At 36.4% G+C, this 15,075-nt stretch overlaps 1 protein-coding gene across 1 annotated transcript in view; it reads left to right on the top strand.

Annotated features, from left to right (window-relative positions):
* The window catches only part of LOC122810803 (tyrosine-protein phosphatase non-receptor type substrate 1-like), a 231,501-nt gene that overhangs the window by 122,904 nt on the left and 93,522 nt on the right, over positions 1–15,075 (top strand). The window contains exon 3 of the mRNA XM_044082364.1: positions 4,816–5,118. Within this exon, the coding sequence (XP_043938299.1) occupies positions 4,816–5,118 (303 nt within the window). The remainder of the gene's footprint in view (positions 1–4,815; positions 5,119–15,075) is intronic.

Below are 15,075 nucleotides of genomic sequence, written 5' to 3' on the forward strand. Positions count from 1 at the left end.
TAATACCTAAAGACAGTAAAGACTCATTAGATCCAGCTACATGTAGGCCCATTTTGATTCTAAACCATGATTATAAAGTGTTTATGTCTATAATGGCTAAAAGAATGGCAGATGATACCAAAATTGATAGAGATGGATCAGTGTGGCTTTGTGAAGGAGAGGCAAACATTTGACAACATTAATATAACAATGATGATCTAGAGGGAAGCAGAACATAATAAAATGACACTGTTGGTGGTGGGTCATGGTGCAGAGAAAGCATTCAACAGAGTAAGCTGGAATTTTATGAGTAGGCCAATCAAAGCAAAATAATAAGGTTAATTAGGGTATATATGAGGGATCAGAGGTGAAAATTAAAGTGGGGGATTCCTCTGTGATAAGTTCTGTTTGAACAGACGATCCAGACAGAGGTGTCCTCCTTCCCCTTTGTTATTTGTTTTATATTTAGAACCACTGGCAAAGAAAATAAGGGGTTCAGAAATTCAAGAATATAATCTATATGGTAATGAAGAAAATGTGGCTTTATTTGCAGATGATATTATTTTTTACCTGATAAAACCAGAAAAGGACATTTCATTGTTGCGAAACATTCAGAGACATTTTCAAGTCCTTTCAGGATACACAATTAATGAAGATAAAACAAAGGCAATACATGTAAACTATGTTTCCATACACGGATTTTGTGACCTACTATACAGAGGCACAGTCAACTAATCTAAAAGGGTGGCAAAAGCCAAACACACTTTGGCTAGGCTTATAAATGCCCTAGGGCAGATAGCCTAGTATCAACCTATGAACCTATAAAAAGTAAACTAATGAGTCTGCTGAGTGCAGCATGCACCATTATCACAGTCTACAAAGTATATCTGGTGTCTTGACATCTTTTTATTAAAAGAGAGAGAGAGAGAGAGAGAGAGAGAGAGAGAGAAAGAGATCTGCAAGAGAAAAAAAAACATCTTAGAAGACTGAAGCACATGGTCTACTTGACATCTGCAGACAAATGACGAGAGATCCCCGAATAAGCAATGATACTGGTTAAGTACAATGATTGCTGTCAAGTGCTAAACTTGTACAGGATCACAGAATCATAGAGTCATAGGAAGTTACTAGGCTATTGGCCCTGAGGCCCTTATAAGCCTAACCAAGAGTTTAGCCCATGTTTAGGCAAGTCAGCACCAGATGCCCCTGTCCAGCAGGGACACAGGTGGAATCCCAAGAGTATATTTTTTGTTTCCTATTCAGGTATCTAGGTTGCACTTGAAAAGGGAAAATGAGGTACTCTGCTTGATGTAGAGAGGGAGTCTATTCCATAGATCGGGGAGTCTCTGGGACACAAATCTGTCCCTCCAACAAGTCCTATTGATGTCACAGACCAGGTTGAGGTCGCATGTGTGGGTTATTCAGCTGGAGCTTGACTTGCGGATATGTAGCAGTCCCATCAATGTAGGCCCTGAGATTGCTTTGTATGCCAGACAGAGGTCAACTCTGGGGAGTCTATATGAAACTGAGTAGAGGGACAGGGCTTTTAGCCTGTCAGTGTTGGATAGATGTTTGAGGCCATGGATTCTCCTGGTGAGGAACCTCTGTGGTCTCTCCAGCTGCTGCATGTGCTTTGTGAGGTATATGCTGAAAGGGGCGTTGCACTCAGTAATGGGCCTTATAAGGGAAGAATATAGGGATATTATGACATCCTGGGATGCTCTTTGCAGCATTGAACCAGGTTTCTGTGTCTGCACAAATGTCATAATCTTCCAGGGTTAAGAATTCTTGCAATGAGTGCAGTTTCATATTTAAACTCCTAGCATTTAGCAGCAAGACCTTTAATTTGCATTTTTTTAATTTTTATGTTTTTATGTTGGTAGTTTTGACCTCATCACTTTTCCTAAAAAAGGCACTATGTGGGGAGGCAAGACCCTTTGCCAGAAGTCTGAAGCCCAGGTGAGACAGATGCAGACCTGTCAATCATATCTTCCCAGGCTGTCAGGTACTGGATCTCCCAGAAATTAAGCCAATTGTTAAAGTCAATCATTGAGGCATCATTCTGGGTGATGGTATAATGCTGCTTAAGGCTGGGAACATACTTGCCTGGGACACACATTCAGTGAGCTCAATCATGTCTATCTTCATATAGTCCAGGGAGGTATGTCTCAAGTCATTCATGCCAACATGGACTATGATAGAGTCATAGCAGTACCTGTTGTTGAGAGACTTGAGTGTGTTTGTGATATGGCAGATTTTGGCACAAGACAAACAACTTACTATGACTTTCTCCTTATCCAGCCTGGTGAGAGGCACATCTGTGTATCTCACATTGGAGTCTTCTATGACTAATATATTGGGTTTATGGTTAAACCTTAGTTGCTGTGAGACACATTTGTGTGGACTATGTGTGATATGTTGTGTGGAGGGTTGAGGAGTTCACGTGTGTTGTTGCCTTGGAGGTCTCCTTTGTTTGGATATATTTTTGTTGAGAACATCCGTATATGTGGGTGTGTGTTGTGTGAGTGTGGGTGGTGTTTGAGGGGTAGTGATTGTGTTGACAGCCTTCTCATTGCCAGATATACTGGCTTGTGAGGGAGAGGGCATAGACTCTAGGTTCCTAATGTAACTGCATCTCTCACAAATTGTGTTCCTAGGTGATAGTAATAGATGGTTGTCCATGTACATGAGGCAGTTGCTACACTGTCTCAGGATGTCCATATCAACCAGACTGGCAGGAGAAACTATAGGAAATTGTCCATCCATATTTGTCAGAATCTGAGGGAGAGAGGCCAGGGAGAGCTAAGGGGGTAGGCCTAAAGCCCAAGTACTTAAACCAAAACTAAGAGGTTTAGAATAACACTTACAATTTTATCAGATTATAAACACGTAATAATAAATGCACCAGAAAAGATGCAACTAAATACTTTTGGGAACAAGCAGCAGAAAAAGCAAGATGAATTAATAGAGTAGGAAGAGGAAGCACAAATACAGTAAAAGCTGAATAAAGTATTTTTTTATGTATTTATTTTTGTTAATAAAGTGGAAAGGGAGAGAGGAGGAAGAGAAGATAATTCAAGGTTAAGAAACTTAGGGCATTGGCCTTCCCAAATGATCTGCCTGTATTAGGTAGAATGAACTAATGAGACGGGAGTCCATGACTGGGATGAGTGTCCCAGGTCAAATTTATAGTAGGGGCGGCCAACTGCTAAAGCCACCAAGTGTAAGAACACAACAGCAGTAAGGCAGGAGGATGGGAGAAAAACTAAATCAGCCAGAGGTCATCAAATATATAAATGTAGACACAGATAAATAATAATTCATTCAATCACTGAAAACAGTTAAATCAAGTGCAAAAAAAATATTTATCAGTTTAGGAAGCAATTGCAGTCAGGCGCAATGCAGCTTCTTTCAAGATAAGCACAAATTCACACAAAGGTAATTTTTTTTATACTAGCAAGATAAAAGACCCTTTCAAACACAAGCATGAGGCAATCCAATAAACACAAAACAGTAACAGGACATCACTTGCCAAACCATTTACTATTTCTACATGTGGGGTGGTGTGAGACATTAGGAAAATAATTAGCATGACATGTCACTGTTTGATTCACACTGCCATTTATTTAACAGAAACTGAGGAGTAATTACTGTTTTCGTACAGTCACTGATCCTTTAACTATCATACAAGTTTCCTGAAGATTTTTTTAATTTTATTTAAAATCAGATTTTTTACTGATTTTAAAATTAAAAGGAAAAAATATCTTAAAACACATACTTAAGATTTTTTCAGGAACATTGACCAGGATCCATAATTACAGGATTACATGTTACAAATACATAGCATATTTGTAATATTTAATATCACCATGCCACATTTCTCTACAGTTTTGTGTGTGTGTGTGTGTGTGTGTGTGTGTGTGTGTGTGTGTGTGTGTGTGTGTGTGTGTGTGTGTGTGTGTGTGTGTGTGTGTGTGTGTAACTAACAGTAATGTTTCACAGAGCATTACAAAGGTACAATGTGTTTGCTATGTTTAGAGATTTCTGCTGCATGCATTAGAAGTTTCTTAATAGATCCCACCCATATTGAGACAGTTAAGAAAATATCACAGCACACACACATTCTAAATTTTCATTAATGGTAATTTCACTTTGACAACCAGATTGTGAATTTTTTACTGTGTGAGGGTGTCAGCAACACATATGATCATTATTTTGTCACTTGCATATTGATTTGAGTTACAGAGGTCCAGTGATTCTTGCTTACATCAGAAATAAGGAGGCTAATTGTAATACAGGTTCTGATTTTGTAATATTGTTCTGAGATATTGTCATAATTAAGTTCTGTATCAGACAAACTGATTATGACATTCTTTGTTCTATTTTGATTTTATCTGTGTTATAACAGTTGTGTAATATGATATTTACAAACATATCTGATTGGGTAAATCACATTTAACAGTCTTAAATGTTGTTATAATATTAACTCACAACCTTATTCTTTGAAAAAAATGTAGAAAACAGTTTATTTTGTGTATCTCTGTCATTTTCCTGGTTGTATCACCCATGTACCATATATAGTAATACTGTCAGATTTGTGTGGTTAACCATCCTTGTTTGTTGCTCTGCCATCCTTAAAGTATAAATATATCATGAAGAAAATGAAAAAGCACATTTCCCCTGCTCAGTACTTAAGATGTGATTACAACATGAATACCATTTCATAACCAGATATGAATAGACATCCCAAATAACTGTCTTAAATTCTTAGTCAATAACACCTTATTTATGGTTTGTTTTACCCACTAACTCTTATCATTTCATTTGTTTTATAAGATCCTTCCTCTCCATCAATTTCTGGACCAAGGGAGCGAGTCTTGCTAAATACAAGCATGGCATTAACCTGTACATCAGAAGGATTTTACCCAAAAGATATCAATGTTACCTGGTGGCAGAATGGAGCTGAGATTAAAGAATCCAAGCAAGATGTTACTTTATATGGAATAAACCAGACATACAAAGTACAAAGTAACATCACTGTTCCAGGAAAAATAGACTCAACTGTTACCTGCAGAATTAATCACAGAGCATTACAGCAGCCTAAAGAGGCGATCTTCAACATGAATGATTTATTGAAAGGTATGTTACTATTTACTGTTATTATTTATTTCAAAATAAAATCATAACATTAGAAATATGTACAATTCCATTTATTTCATGGCATCATTTCTCATAAATGTAAAGAGTAGGGTTCGAAAAAACCCCATGTTTGCAAGATAGTAAGATGAAACGTGAGCAGATTCCAGGATGCAGCACAACCAACCTGATGTTTGCACTGAAGCAGATAGTTGCTAACAAGCTAGCAATGAGAAAACATTCATAGACATGGACAAAGCATATGATGATATCCCATGAAAACTGGCACAGTGTCAGGGGCAGTGTGTGTGTAACAACAATGCCAAAGAAGCTGAAAATTAAGGTATACAAAAGAAGTGCAACCTGTACTACATTTGAATACAGAACCCTGGGTAGTGAAGGCAGAACAGTGAGGAAGCTAGAGGTGATGGAGATGACATTTCTTATATGGGTGGCAGGACGCATGTTGGGGTATGCAAACAAAAGAAGACATCAGAGAAGAAACCGAAGAAACACCAGTTACACAGAAGGTCAACAAGAACAGATTGCAGTGTTTCAGGCACGTGTATAGAAGCAGAAGACACTCTGGTAAAGAAGATTCGGTAGAAATAGGGAGAAGGCAATAGAAAATGAGGAATCCAGCCAACAGATGATGGGTTGTGTGAGAGAAGACTTGTAGCAGTCAGGCATGTCTGTCCAAGAAAGTAGAGACTGGCAATGAATCGAGAGAAATGATGACAGTTTCTGCAGCACTCTGACCCCACATAGAAAATGGGAAAAGGGGGCTGATGATGATGATGATACACATTTGTGTTAATAGAAGATCACAATGAGCTGTCTCTGCAGTATACCCAGTTTTTAATAAATGTTACACTTTCTGGACTATAATAAACAAAAATAGCTAGAAGATTCTTGTCTTAGCATAAGGAGAGAAATGCAGTCCAGAAGACAGTCCCTACAGAGTAATATCCACAGCCCTTACATTACTACATTATCAATAGTTTTATTCAGTAGCCTTTTGCAAGTTTAGATATATACCTCTAGTGGCTTCTGTGTAGTACATATGATAAGGAATTGTTCAAATATGATAAGGAATTGTTCAAATCCAGATGGAAGAACTCTAATCTATTCGTCAGACTAGGAAATATATTAAAATATTTTTATATCTGTAGAACAAGTTATTTCTGTTATTTGACAACTGTGTTCTCAGTACAACCTGAGATTAGCTAACATAGCAGAAAATCATGCACAATTCTACTTTCAGTGAAAGTATGTTTTAGATACAATAGAAAACTAACTTAATTAAGTTTTCCTTTATTTAATGTTTAATATGTATTATCAAAGGTGTTCTTTTCACCATCACTGACTTTGTGGAAATAGCAATTACAGATATAGTATGGTATTAGAGATGTCATAAAGACGTGTGTGTGTTTGTTGCTGAGTACATGCATGAAAGGTTGACATTTTACAGTTATCTCATAATTTAAGGAACTATTATAGTGGCATAGTTGTGGTCCCTCCCTATAGCTGTTCCTATAAACCATTATCAAGTAACTATCCTTGATCGCCAATGCATATGAACATGTGTTATGGTTGGGGGACAAAATTCTTATCACTGATGACCAAATCTACTCTGGCAGAAAAAGAAAACTACCCCAGTCCCTTTAACTAAATTCATTATGCAAAATACACTGCAGATAACTTCACCTTTAAACTGAAGAAAACAAATGCTATTTTAGCCCAATGCTCATAATTCCCAAAGTAGTGCATTTCTACATGACAATACAAATATGAACAAATTAATGAGGCAAAACAATTTAATTACTCAAGTTATACCAAAAATATGGAATAAATTAATGCTCAACACTTGGAAGGTTGAGTTAAGCTGAGGAAACCCTGCCTACCAACAGATGGGATGTCGAATGCTGACATTACTGAGTATTCAAATCCACTTTAGGGACTCATGTTAGCACTTGATCTTGGGTCCAGAGCAGTAGGGTGTTTCAGCAGACAGTGTATAGGTCGGGCATGCCAGTTTTGGGCATGCTACGTTTCATGGTAGGATTGTACTAACTGCATGACTCGACCTTCCAAGTGTTCAGCATTGACAGAAAACATGTTATATACTGTACATATAGATAGATAGATAGATAGATGATAATAGAACAGATAAGGGGATTCATTTTAGGCTTGCTGTAGTAGCATCAGATGGGATGTAAGACAGAGGTGTCTTAACTGCAGGTATAAATGGGGAGAACTGGGTCTTTTTCAGGATGTACACTACTGAACAGGGAACACGTCAGTGCTTAAAGTAAAATTAAGAGAAGTGGGATAGTGTACCTTCAGTGTCATGCAGAAAAACAGTCTGTTTATTAAGATAAGCATATACTTTTAAGTGTATAGTTCTCTTTTTATCTGTCAGTGTTAACAGACTGAGAAAAATATCTAAAGATAGCACACTATAACTAGCATCTTCTTGGAAAGCATAATTTATTGTGACAAAGCATAGTTTCATAATCAACTAGTTTCACCTTGCAATAGTGCCAAAGGAAGTCCCATTACTGATCATACCCATTTATATACACATTTCATATGATAAGACAATCAATTGTGAATTTTCTTTGGTCATCGTCAATTTAAACATCTGTATATATAAAACTTTCTCTTTTAATACAAACATTGTTTTATTGTTGAATAAAACACCTTAAATAATGCATAAACTTCAGCCAAAAATTAAACAGAAATGGCATTCTTAAAATGAGGTCAACACACACAAAGCTATTTTTAAGACTAATAACATACCTACTTACTTTTATATACTTTTTTTCTAATCCTGCATTTCCAGGGCACTCACATAAACAAAAGAGTTAAAATCCTTAACATACAGTTTCACAAGTCAGGTTGGCCCATCTTATAATCTTGTTTAAAATATGGCCTGATTTAACAAATACCTCTTGATGTGCAAACTACATTTTGCAAAATTATTCAACTACCCTCACTTGAGGTTTTTTGTTTTATTTTATTGTTTGATCAGATTTTCCAAACAGATTTTCATTTTAGTATAAAAATTTAACATAATATTAAACAAACAATGATATTAATTAATAAGCAACATTATCATAGATTTATAAGGTAGCTTTACATGAAGATCCTGTCAATCCGCTCTTCCTTGCCTTCTACTGCTAATATAAACTGTAGTGCCTCACACAAGCACCCTAAATCTCTGTTGTGTTCTTATTCTATTGGTGTGTCTTTCTATATCTTTCTTTGACCCCCCCACCTTCTATCAATTTCCCACCACTTTTCTTTACATCTTTGCTGATTAATATTGCCAGCTAGAATTTCCACAGACCTGAAGAAGTCTAGAAGGACAAAAGTGATCTTTGTTAACAATAGGTTATGAAAATAGAAACTGATTCAAGCAATGCTGAATAAGATCTATGAGATCCCTCTTGTAAGGTGGATCCTGCCTCTTCAGTCTGATAATGATAGTCTTTTGGCCTGGTACAACCACTGTACTCATTAATTCCTTATCAATGTTTTGTCCAGACTCCTTTCCTGTGGTAGTCCTAAAAAGTATGTTAATGTTGAGGATTCTCACATTTTTAGTCACAAGTGATTAGTTAATTATTGTAGGCCTTCACTGAATTCAAATAATTTTACCATACCATCATGCACCCACTTCAAAACTTTACTAAAAGCGCACCTAAAAACATGCTGGCTATGCCCTTGCAACTCCCACTCTAATATCATCCACCCCATCCAATCACTACCTTTCTTTCCACTCCACTAACTACCTTGATTATAGCAAGCTCAGATGCTCATAAGCCTAGTACTTATTATACAGCAGGAACTTCTCATTGTAACATTTGTTAATGTCTGTTATGTACTTCACAGATAAAGATTCTAGTTGTCTACTGATGTACTATGTTCTTCATCTGTAAATATGTTGTAAGTAATTGCTATGTTAAATTGTTAATCGCTATGTAATCCAATGTAACTACTGTCTGTTTATTTTACTGTGGAGACTTTTCTCCTGGGCCTCCCTGAAAGTATGGACCTGTTGAGGATTATCGGACACTCCCGGTCAACAAATTTAAATAAATAAATAAATAAATTTACATGACCAAAATATATATAACCAATCCTCTACCTCATTTGTATCACTCCTCCTGCACATATTTGCTACTGTTCAATATTTTTTTCAATCTAGCTGGTGTATAAAAATACTTATCCAAATGTTTCAATCCAAAAAAATTTCATATTTCTTAACCTTCACTGCCTTTAAAACTGTTTAGATGTCCATCCATTGATCTTCTGACAGCTTATACCCTAACAATCTATCCCATCCCTTTTCAGTCTTAACTTTAACATAACATTTTGTTTCTTCAATTGCTTTGCAAAGTTTTAAATTAACACTTTTGTTTCTCTATTATGGTGTCTGCCTATCCTTTACTATTAGTTATCAATCTGAATCACATTGCATATCTCTCTCAACCCCTTATATTTTGTGCAATCATTCCCCTCATACTAAACTGCTTCTAAAATTTCTTCCATGTTATTAAGACTTTGGATTTTTCCCACCATTTAACCCTCAAGTTCCTACTCACCATTTTTTTAAATCTTAATTGGCCCCTTTTGTAACGATCCCTACCTCAAACAATTGTATACTTCTGCCATCATCTTCCACAATCCCTCAGTTTTACTATTCAGCCTTAAGAAAGCCTCAGGTTCCAGACCCTGTTGTAACAATGTCTGTTTCCACACTTCCACTTGCTTCAGTTTTACTTCTAAAATGTCACACTATAAATATTTTTAATTGAGAGTCTCTCCAATATAATCTGAAATCTGATATTCCCAACTCTCCAAATTCTTTGATAATAATGTATGATCACAAAATACTCTGTTTCTGTTGCCGCCATAGAAAACATTTCACAATGTTTCTCAGATCACAAAATAACTGATTGCCTGGATTAAACTGTACAACTTGGAAACTATACAATGTTATTGGTAAAAATGAAAATTTGTAATGCTTGAACTCCATGATAACGACTCGCCTTCAATGTTTTTGTCTTTTCTCAGTCAACTAAAATACTTTTCCTTTAAATGAGCATGTATGCTCCTTATTGCATCTTCCAATTTCCCTGACAATTTTATACATAGATATTTTACCAATAATATTATCAAATACTTGGAAATGTCTTACTCGGAGGGTGGGTTCATGGGTGAATACTAGGCTAACTGCCATGAAGGGCCATTATGAGTCTAGCAAACAATTCAAGGTCAGGATCAAACCCTGTCACTTACATTTGTGAGGTAAAGATCTTAATCAGTATATCAAACTAACACTATTTGTGTTTTCTCAGCATTAACTTGTAACCAACTGTCTTCCCCAAATGTTCCAAGATATCAGATAACTTGACCTTCTGAGTCTGGATATGTCAAATAAAACAGTAAGCCATCCACATACAGTGCTACTTTAACATCATCTTGCCACACTCTAAAGCCCTGTATCTCCAAATATCAGATTTTAAAGCCATGGGGCTCTAACTAAAGGGCAGATATGTTGGAGAGAGGCAACAGGCAACTTTGCCTTGTTCTTCTACTCCCCTGAAACATTTATGACAGCTTTGCAGCATTCAGTTTTGGACAGTCACATGTGCCATTATAAATGTTTGTAAACAGATCTCAGAACCCTTTGTGAAAGCCCATCCTACATAGCGCTATAAATATATAATCCCTCTGCACTCTATCCAAGGCTTTCTTAGCATCCAGGCTGACCACCACTAAGAGTATACTGTCTCTATTTGCATCTTGTATAACTATTACAGTTTTTAATAAATTGTCAAACATTTGTCTCTTCCTTATAATCCCACATTGCTCCCCAGGCACCAATTTTGGAACTTATTCTGCTAGTCTGGATGGTAGGATCACCATCGTTATTTTATAATCCTTATTAAAAAAATGATATATGTCTATATCAATTCAATAACAATGGATCTTTCTGTGGTTTTAATATGGAAGAAACAATGGTTCCACTGGATGAGGAAGGAACTTCTTGAGTTTATAACACCCTCTTTAATAGCCTTAAAAATGTTTTTTTTTTCCATATCTTCCCCTCCTAGTTTGTATAACTCTAGGGAATTAATTTCAATCCCAGCAATTCCCTCTTGCCATACCCTTCAATTGCATTGCCATCTCCACTCTTCTGATACAGGTCTCATTAATCTTTACTGCTGTTCTGGTAGTTATCTTGGTAGATTTACTTCTCTTAAGAATTCTAGTATAGGTTCTGCCTGTAAAACCTCATTAGAATCCTCGTTGTATAACTCTGTAGGTTCTGCTGTAAAACCTCATTAGAATCCTCGTTATATAACTCTGTAGGATCTGCCTGTAAAACCTCATTAGAATCATTGTTATATAATTCTGCAAACTTTCCAAACATCCCTAAAATCATGTCAGGATTTTCTTTCATCTATCATGTCTCTGTGACACTCGCTGAATTAAGAGATCTGTCCAGTTTAGCTTGTCTTAAACTAAAAGCTGAACATATTGTACCTTGAATGAAGTTCCCGAAAAATTCCTCTGCATTATTTGAAACTAAACTGCTGATCAAACTACAAGAAACAAAATAAAACGGCAACCAAAAAGCAAGGTGGAACAGACAATATTTTGAGCGCTTTTGTTATTTTTGCTGCTGATCATTTTCCAAAATTAAATATCAACACTCACTCTCATACTTTGCACAGATGTTTTAACTGCACACTACACCCCTTATTCCAATTCCATTCATCCAAGTGTTCCATACTACTTTTGTCATTATTATTAACATAAAATTGCTTGTCAATAAACTTATAATTCAACAAAATGAAAACTTTTTAACAAAACTATTCACACACATAAAATATCTCACCCTTTTTTCCAGATTCCCTCCTTCCAATGCCCATTGTTCCTCCCTACCCCCATTTGAGATCCAAAAGAGATTTTTCAAAATGGAACAATTAAAATGCATACCCTATAAGTAATTCCTGCTCCCCTAGTTGAAAAAAACTCAAACAGTTACAGCTATACTCCCTTCTCAGTTTCAGTAACATAGCGACTGGAATTTAGTATGTCCTCCCCAAGATTTGCACTTTATCTCTTATCCTCTTTATATTTATTTATGTAGCAATTATTCTAGCCCATTTTGCATTTTTACATACCCTTATCAACATACTTTTTGCTTCTTATCAGAATTCCTTCATTTTCCCATCCTTGTGCTTTAGCAGTACCTCCTGCTTGAATAATGGAGTTTCTTATCAGAATTCCTTAATTTCCTCTATCATTGTCATTTAGCAGTGCCTCCTACTTGAATAATGGAACTAGAGGAAAACAGCTTTTAGTACTTAATGAATAAGCATCTATCCAAGCATGTCTACAGGTCAGCTCCCAGTCTTTTCTCCTGTGTACCTGATGAATCTGGGCATCTTTGGGCAATGCAACAATTACCTCATGTGCACAGACACCCCCCTCCTCCTACCACCCAACACTACAACCTGTGAGAGATGCACTTGTATAGCCAAACTGGAAGCAAAGGTCTCTTCACCCAAGACTGGACTAGACAGTCAAGAGGAGAAGGTAAACACTTGCACCACACCACACTCATCACATAGTCCCTCAAAACCCACACCACAAAAACACACACATAGCAACACAAAACACACACCTACATTCACGGAGGCTCTCAATAAAAATCTGCTCAAGCAACAGAGACCTCCAAAGTAGAAAAGCAAGCAACCTCCACCCACCAACACAACCCAAATGACACATAGCCCACAAACTCAGTGTGCTACTCAACCACAGCCCATAAGGCATAACAGCGTGCCCAACACTCTAGTCAAAGGTGACTCTATAGTCAGACACACTAATATTCCACTCACCAGGCTAAACAAAGACAAAATTACTGTCAGCTGCTTGTCAGGTGCCAGGATCCGCCACATAATGCATGCACTCAGGTCACTCCACAACAAGTACACATATGGCTCTGTCATTGTCCATGTTGGTGTGAATGACCTGAGATGTACCTCCCTGGACTACATGAAGAGAAACATGGAAGAGCTCTCCGATCTTGTAGCCCAGGCAGGTATGACCCTAGCCCTGAGTAGCATCCTGCCATCACCCAGGATGGTACCACAGTACAAGAACAAAATGATTGACTTCAACAATTGGCTAAGTTTCTGGTGTCATTCTAAGGGGATCCAGTATCTGTCTGCCTGGGATGACATGATCGACAGACCAAGATGCTTGTCCAGAGATGGCCTGCACCTATCCTCCTTGGGATTCCAGATACTGGCTAAGGATCTTGCCACCCCATGGTGCCTTTTTTAGGCAAGGTTCAAATGACAAATTCACCACCATAACAGGTATAAGCAAGCAAAATTTGAGGGTAATGCTATTCAATGCTAGAAGTCTAAACCTCAAAATGCATTCACTCAAGGCACTCCATCAAATGGAGAACATTGACATCTGTGCAGTGACAGAGACCTGGTTCAAAGCTCCAGATTGCACCCCTGCATTACCAGACTATAATTCATACCACAGCAACACAACACTATAAAAGCGCCAAAGTAGAAAGTAGAACCACCAGCTCGTAATCCACAGGAAAATTTATTTTAAAACACACTCTGACGTCTCGGCTCCACAAGCCTTCAAGGAGTATAACATTTACAAAAGGTTACCTGCCTATATACACCTATCAATTATACAATTAAGCATAATTAATCACTTTCAATAAGATGTTACACAAAAAACCTCCAATTAATTTCATTATTTAACCCCTCAGGTGACAAATTACCAAACTTTAAAATATAAGTAGACTCTTTAAAAAGCAATTTATTTTTTAATTCATTTTCGTCACATTGTGTATCAATTTGTTCCAAAACAGTACCTTTCAAACCATTAGTATTACCATCATGAAATGTATTAAAGTGCATAGCTAATGCACTTTCTTCCCTTTTATTAACTATGTCCCTAACATGTTCTAGTAACCTAATTTTGAATGGTCTTTTTGTTTCTCTGATGTAAAACTTGTTACAAGGGCACATTAGGGCATAAGCAATGCCTTCAGTGCTACAACAAAAACTATCTTTAGTTTCAAACAATAAACCATTAATATTCTTTTAAAATGTTGAACAATATAATTACAAGCCTTACACTTTTTACAACCAGTAGTTCCTAATTCTTTTATATTACCTTGTATTCCCATTAGGGGGGCTACAACTTGGTATTTACTAATAGATCTCTAAGATTTCTACCCCTCCTAAACGACATAATAGGGGCCCCTAATATTTGCACAAATGGATAATTTATACATAAAATATACTCCCAATAGTACATTAATAGTGTTTTACTTTAACACTAAAAGTGCTAAATGTAGTAGTAAAATATATATCACCCTGTTTTGAATTTTATTATTTATTTTTTATCTTTGTGTACATCTCTTAGCAGTAGGCTGTAAAGTATATTCTTTTAGAAATTTGTTCCAACATTCTTCTAATAATTCTTGATCAAAGACTCTTATTTTAAACATATTAATTGTATTGCACATTTCCCTTTTATAATTAAATTCATTATTGCATAATCTGAAAATATGAATAAATTCCCCAAAGGCGATAGAATGAATAGTATGGGGGGGTTGCAACTATCTGCCCTTATAAATTGCAGTCCACTATCAAATTTTCTATGGACACTGGTCTGCATAGTCTTATTGTTACTGCCATCAAGATTTACATCCAAAAATGATACATTTTTTCCAGCTTTTAGACCATCAAATTCTTGTCCAAACCTATTATTTCCTAACATCCTTACAAGTCCTTCTACTTCACCATCTTCACACAAAAAGATTAGATCATCAATAAATCTATAGTAGAGTTTAATATATCTATGAAAACATTTGCTCCTGTGAATGTATTCATTTTCGAA

Source organism: Protopterus annectens, chromosome 9.part0, assembly GCF_019279795.1.
Source record: "Protopterus annectens isolate FY-2018-M chromosome 9.part0, PAN1.0, whole genome shotgun sequence".
Classification (NCBI taxonomy): Eukaryota; Metazoa; Chordata; order Ceratodontiformes; family Protopteridae; genus Protopterus; species Protopterus annectens.